This window comes from Platichthys flesus, chromosome 15 (assembly GCF_949316205.1).
Source record: "Platichthys flesus chromosome 15, fPlaFle2.1, whole genome shotgun sequence".
NCBI lineage: Eukaryota > Metazoa > Chordata > Actinopteri > Pleuronectiformes > Pleuronectidae > Platichthys > Platichthys flesus.
Genome location: NC_084959.1, coordinates 8105042 through 8111128, shown reverse-complemented (window position 1 = coordinate 8111128; position 6087 = coordinate 8105042). Strand labels below are relative to the sequence as shown.

The following is a 6087-nucleotide window of genomic DNA, read 5'->3' as shown; positions in this document are numbered from 1 at the left end:
AATACATCGTCCCTGCTTCCTTGATGCCTGGTGTTTTCATATAGATGGTAATTTTTTCTACGCTGATGTTTTATACATTGAATGTGCGACACGTCGTTCCCTCGTGTTTAGTCAGACAGCTTTCCTGTTTTTCTCAGCGTGGGTGGCACATGTCTGACTTGAGCTTTTCCAGAGAAATAATTAAAAAATAAAATGAAAACATTCTCAGCCTCCCTTTAGTCTATCTCTTCTCTGTGCTGCTTTATTTCCTCTGAGGACAAGTCTGATCTAATCTCATCTGTGTTGTGGTTTCTGAGGAGGTCTCCAGAACGTTGCCTGTATAGTGAAGGTGGCAAGTCTGAGCTTTATGCTGGTGAAGCTGATGTGTGAATACGAACCGTAGCTGTGAGCAGTTAGTTTAAAAGACTTCAGCACCTACAGGCCGAGAAGAGGTATAAAAAGAAACCTCAACTAACTGACTCAATTCATTCAACCAATCAGGCGAGGTACACCCTGAACAGAGCATACTGTATCTCTGGCAAACTCTAAGAAGAGCCCAGAAAGAAAACCTCACTCAACCTGAGCCTGGGATGACTGTTCACCTTTCAGGACAGCCCTGCAGTGGCCGACCGTCGAGTCTGACTGTCCCCGAGTGGCCCGGGGCCAGACTTCTCAAAGCTCCACAGAACATCTGAGGAGAGGACTTGAAAGATGGCAGCTCCCAGACTCTTCCTATCCAATCTCACGGAGCTCGAGAGGATCTTCAAGGAAGAATGGGATAAACTGCCCAAATCCTACAGGGTGCAAATCTTCTAGAGCCTTAGCCAGGAAGTCTCGAGGCTGCAGCCGCTGCCAAAGGGGCTCCGGCAGAGTACTGACCTAGAGGTTGGAACAAGCTAATTTTACCTCCTTAAAAGAAGTTTTAAACAAGAGGGCCCATCTGCTTTCGATGTGTGTGAAGCATCTGAGCCTCTCAACCTGTGGTCTTTTACACTGGGTCGTGTCCTCCCCTCATTGCTCCATCTCATTCAGTCACACACACACAGACCCACGTGCACACTGACGCTGTACGAGTCTCAATCTAAAGGTCAGACCACAGGAACTGCATGAACGCGGTCTGTCCCCTCTAAACGGGAACCCCGGGTGTTTCATATGTTCTAAAGTGTGTCTCTCACTTCCCAGGTCTTCACTCTGCGTTCCTGCCTTAAGGGTGAGTCTAACATTTACTGTGCGTCTTTTCCAATACATCGTTTTAACAGAGACAGCGGTGAATGCTTTTGAATGTCATGAGTCAAGCAAGCAAACCAACTGTTATATTAGACTCCTTTATTGTGTTGGAGCTTGTATTTGACATGCATCCTTGGAATAAAGGACTTAATCTTGAATTAGAATGAATTCCTAATGAGATAAAGTCACACAAAGTGAATTGTATGTCTAACATCTCACACTTCAGATGCACAGCACGTCTCTATTATGTTCCACAGACAATCCTGTAAAACAATGATTACTTTTTCACGAGAACTCGGCCCGTTGTGAGGTGCTGGTGTGTGCTGGTGTGTGCTTGTGTGTGCTGCTTGCATCCATTTACATCAGATTATTTGGCACCGTGATGTGCATCTAACCCTCTCTGCACATAGCAGTGGAGGGGGGGGGTGCACAGTGAAGACTAAAGACTTATCTCTGTCACACAGCTCTTGGCCGGGTCATCCGACCACTGGTTTATCTGCCCTGGCACACACTCTCTCTCGCTGGGGAAGTGTCACTCGACCGCCACCCATCCCACCGCACCCCTCCACCACCACCACCTACACCACCTCCTCCTCCTCCTCCTTTCTGCTGACTCCCTGCTCACTCTCTCCTCCCCTTCGTCTGCTCGCCTCACCCCTCTCTCCTCTCTCTCTCTCCCTCTCTCTCTCTGGATGCCAGCAGCTTCTCGTCATGGAGCAGACGACAGTCACACACCAGTAAGTGTTTCTTTGTCCCTACCAGTGCACAGTGCTGCCATCCCAGCACAATGGCTGCAGCAGCCAACAGCTCATTCACTCTTTTCTTGTTTTACAGCTGCTGTCTGTGTTTCTTCTTTCTCTGCCTCTGTGAATATCACTAAAGCTCTGAATGAGATGAAAGCTAAAACAAATGCTGCATTATCTACTGTAGTTTAGCAGTCGAAAGATACATTAGTGTAATTGTGATGCTGTGCTGGTAAAGTTCCATAAAAGCGAGTTGAACGGAAAAAACATGCTGCTCTGGGAAACAGCTGAATGAAATAAATGAGTTCGCGCTCACAGGGAAACAAGAGCTGACTCATTGGTTCATTTGAGTTTTGGTGACATGAATTTATCGAACATCCATCTTAAGATAGACTCATTAAGAATCTAATTCCAGACCCGGACTGTCACTCACCACACACTCACCGTCAGCCTTTGGAGGGGAGGACGCGGGGGGGGGCCTCGCCACAGGAAGTGAAGCCCACCGCAGGTCAATGGACGCCCCTGCAGCGACAGACCCGATACTCACCCAGCCCGGCCTCGGCGTCACCACGACAACCATCACCACCATCACGCAGACGGGGGGGGACTGGAGCTCGGGCTTGTTCGACATCTGTGGAGACAAGACCTCATGTAACGCAGACACACACTGCAGCGACTCTCACGAGGCTCCGATTCTTTATACGTTTGCTTTTCCAACTTTGTATTTCTGCTTAATTAACTTCATGTAGAAAAGCAATTAATTCTCACCATACATCATTAAATTAGAGTCACACTGAGAGAACATTTATAATAGAACATGAGTGAGATAAAAAATGGATTTGTACCAGAGAATACAAACCAACTGTCTCTCCCTCTCACACACACACACACACACACACACACACTCTCACGTTGTGTTGACCTGTGTCTGTGCTCGCAGGTGTTCTCGGGGCCCTGGTGCCATGTTGTCTAGACCTGAGTTTGGCTCACCAGTACGGCGAGTGTCTGTGTACGCCTCTCTTACCGGGATCCACGTTTGCCATGCGAGTCGGGATCAGAGAGCGGTACAAGATAAGGGTGAGTGTGTGTGTTTGTGTGTGTATATGTGTGTGCATGCAAATAATACATTTGTCAATGGGGAGTAAAGAACGATCCCCAAAGACACCAACAGAGATATCTCACAATGTGGTTCCAGCTCATAAAACCATCACAATACATCTTTTTAAATGAAGAGTAAAGGTGAGAGAAAAAGGGGAAAAACCTTAAGCTACAAGTAAAAGAAGGCGATTGTGTTTGTGTTATCAAACGCACTCACATGTTGTGCTCAAGTTGTATGAGTGAATTCTTCTGATTATGTTTTTATGTCTCATTTCTCACGACCCATTGACCTCACGGCTCTAGACGTGTCCCCTGCTGCGTTGTGTCGTCTGCTTCCTCTCTGCGTGTGTCTTTGTGTGCGTCTCCGTGCATGTGTGTGTCCACAGGGGAGCATGTGTGAGGACTGGACCACGGTGTACTGCTGTTACCCTCTGGCTGTGTGTCAGATGATAAGAGAGATGAAGCGGAGGATGAAGACTCAGACGTATCATGTGTCCACTGCCCTTGAGTGCTCCTGAGGAAACTGGAGACAGTAAATGAGGCCTTTCCTTCTTACGATGCAGCGGAGAGCGCCGAGGACCTGCTGAGATTACTGGTACCAACAGGAAAAAGAATCGATACCATGAGGTTCGAACGTACTCTCCAGTCCCCTGTGAGGACGCCTTGGACAATAAATCAAGCCTGGGACGTTCAGAGAGGGCCGGTGAGGGTGAACCTGATTAACATTCAGAATTTAAACCTTCTTTTACACTGCTTGTGTTTTACGAGAGGACACCACAAATATAGTTTACTTTTCTTACAGAAGCAATGATTTAAAGTAGTAGTCAAAGTAAATTCTAAGATCAGTGAAAAGCAGGTGGTGTTGTGAGCAAATAGCACTTCTGATGTAACTCCCAGTCAAATACCAGCTGATAAAAATTTTATTTCCAACACCATGTCTGTTTGTTGCTTTGTTGCTTGGTTTCATTTGACTGCTGATCCCATTTCTACAGAACTTGGTGCAGGGACGTTTGGTTAGAACCCATTTTCTTGCAGAAGCGTCTTAAATAGCACATCCAGTATTTTCACCTTCTTTAACTGATAGTTAAACATTTATGATGGCACACAGTACAGAACACAAACCAGTCATTTCTTGAAACCAAATTTAAATTAGACCTTTATTTGGATCTGCGCCGAATTCAACACTCAAAAAAATATCAGATATATTATTGTCCACATCCTGAACCACATCTGCACCCACATTTATTTGGTTCCTCCTCGGGTCCTTCCCCCCTATTTGACCTGTTCCTTTTTTGTCTTTTATATTTCGACTGTATTAGTTATGTTTGTTCAGCCTTGGTGGAAGTTTGTGCTCGACTGAGTTCCACTGTTGTTCTAAACATGTTCACATCTTAACCCAAACAGGGCAATACTCCAATAACCTAAACCCATGTAAGCAGCTTTTATCTGCTAATCATAGTCACAATAAGGTCATAAGTAAAAGGAGTGAAACTGAACTTTTTTAATGTTTCTCATAACAGTGAAAGACTGAGAAAACTCAGCAGCGACACATCCTTTCCAAAACACTGTCCTTCCCCTTCTCTATATTCCGTGAAGGTCACTGCCGACAGTTCACGGGGACATTTTCTCAGAGAGAAAGCGGTACAGATGAGCCGAGTGCAAAATTTCTATACCTGATTTGTGTGAAACGGCCCCTTTGATTCCGTCTCGCATGCCAAAGGTCACCAGACGCATTAATGAGTTCCCTCGCCCTCGGACATGAAGGGAGAATGAAGCGAGGGAACATAAAGCTTTCTCATACCTCAGAGAGCAAACCGTGAGTCGGCAGAGTCCACACGAGGGATAATATCTACAGGTTAGAATAAGAAAAATCGTATATTCTTGAACTCACCATAAAGCCGGAGAAAGGTGGGTGTCACTTCAGTTTGATATGAGTAGTCAGTCGGCTCCTCAAGCGTAGGATGAGACAAGTGTGCGAGTTCTCTCAGTGAAGCAGAACCACCTGTTTTACCCGAGCTCGGATTACAGTCAACAGTTCAAGTACAGTCTGCAGATAATGGAGCCGATTTCCATTTTCTGTTATTCTTTTTATCCTCCTGTTCCTCGGTTCGCCCTCCGGCATCCAATCATGCTATTAATCCAGTTCTGATTGCTGTGGTCCCCCCCCCCCGAAACCTGAAAATGCCAACCAGCGAGCAACGCGTATGAAAATGTTATTTATACACAAAGCAGATGGGTCCTCAAAGGGCAAATATGTAATTTGTTAACTTCTACAGATGAGGTCCCCCACCTGCCAGCTGCTTTAAATGGAACGAGGGGGGGCTGGAGGAATTGGATTGGTGTCAGGAAGACGGGAGCACTGACTAATCAAACCAGATGATATTCCTCAAGAGCTCCTAAATGGTGATGATGGACAAAAACAAAGGGTCTATTCACCCTCGCATGTGAAGACAAACTAGAGGAGCTGTTCGACACCCATCAATTTATAGCTGAAAACATCATTTGGCCTTAGCTATAAGACTTGATTTCAGTTAATGGCACTTTTGGGCCTTACAGGATTTTCATTTGAGGAAATGCAATTCTATTTTCTTGAAAAATAGAATTGCAAAGCTTCATTTTACAATGTTAACCGAAGCAGAGAAAATAAACGTATCCTGGCTCCGCCCCCTGAATGGAATCTCCTCCAAAAGTCAATTTATTCTTAATTGGCACATACCCCAGCCTCCCACCGTTTTTCAAAGTTTATCCTAATCCTACTAACAGCAGTGGAAACCTAACCTCCTCAGTGGAGGTCAAAGGTTCCTGCTGCATTTGAACGCAGAGGTCTGCAAGATCTTTCTGCTGCTAGTTCGAGAGAGGAGACCACTCTGCTTTGCATCACAAGCTGTTTTCACCCACCCCTTGATGTCCCTCTGTGGACATCTTTAATCAGACGATCAGCAGCAGCCCATATCCTGCTCCTGTGCACCCGTGCAGATCAAAGAGACATCGGCAGACGAATAAACAGTGTGCAATTCAGAAAGTCCCCGCTGAAAAGCAT

General features: G+C 45.8%; 1 protein-coding gene across 3 annotated transcripts; it reads left to right on the top strand.

Moving 5' to 3' along the window:
* The first annotated feature begins 1053 nt into the window (after window positions 1-1053).
* On the top strand, window positions 1054-3977 carry plac8l1 (PLAC8 like 1). 3 transcript variants are annotated; one of them, XM_062405479.1, is made up of 5 exons: window positions 1054-1189; window positions 1671-1943; window positions 2365-2600; window positions 2890-3026; window positions 3434-3977. In XM_062405479.1, exons 2-5 carry the CDS (start codon window positions 1918-1920, stop codon window positions 3563-3565), a joined length of 531 nt encoding a protein of 176 aa, XP_062261463.1. In that variant the 5' UTR covers window positions 1054-1189; window positions 1671-1917; the 3' UTR covers window positions 3566-3977. The 3 variants fall into 3 exon arrangements, with proteins under 3 accessions (XP_062261463.1, XP_062261462.1, XP_062261464.1); XM_062405478.1 differs by having other exon boundaries at window positions 3351-3977; XM_062405480.1 differs by lacking the exon at window positions 1054-1189 and having other exon boundaries at window positions 1679-1943; window positions 2890-3977.
* The last annotated feature ends 2110 nt before the right edge of the window (window positions 3978-6087 follow it).

Excerpts from the sequence above, each read along its gene's own strand:
- plac8l1 (XM_062405480.1), top strand. The coding sequence starts at position 1,918 with ATGGAGCAGACGACAGTCACACACCA. Across the intron at positions 1,944-2,364 it reads CAGACGACAGTCACACACCA|ACCCGGACTGTCACTCACCA; the intron begins GTAAGTGTTTCT and ends ATCTAATTCCAG. Across the intron at positions 2,601-2,889 it reads CTGTGGAGACAAGACCTCAT|GTGTTCTCGGGGCCCTGGTG; the intron begins GTAACGCAGACA and ends CTGTGCTCGCAG.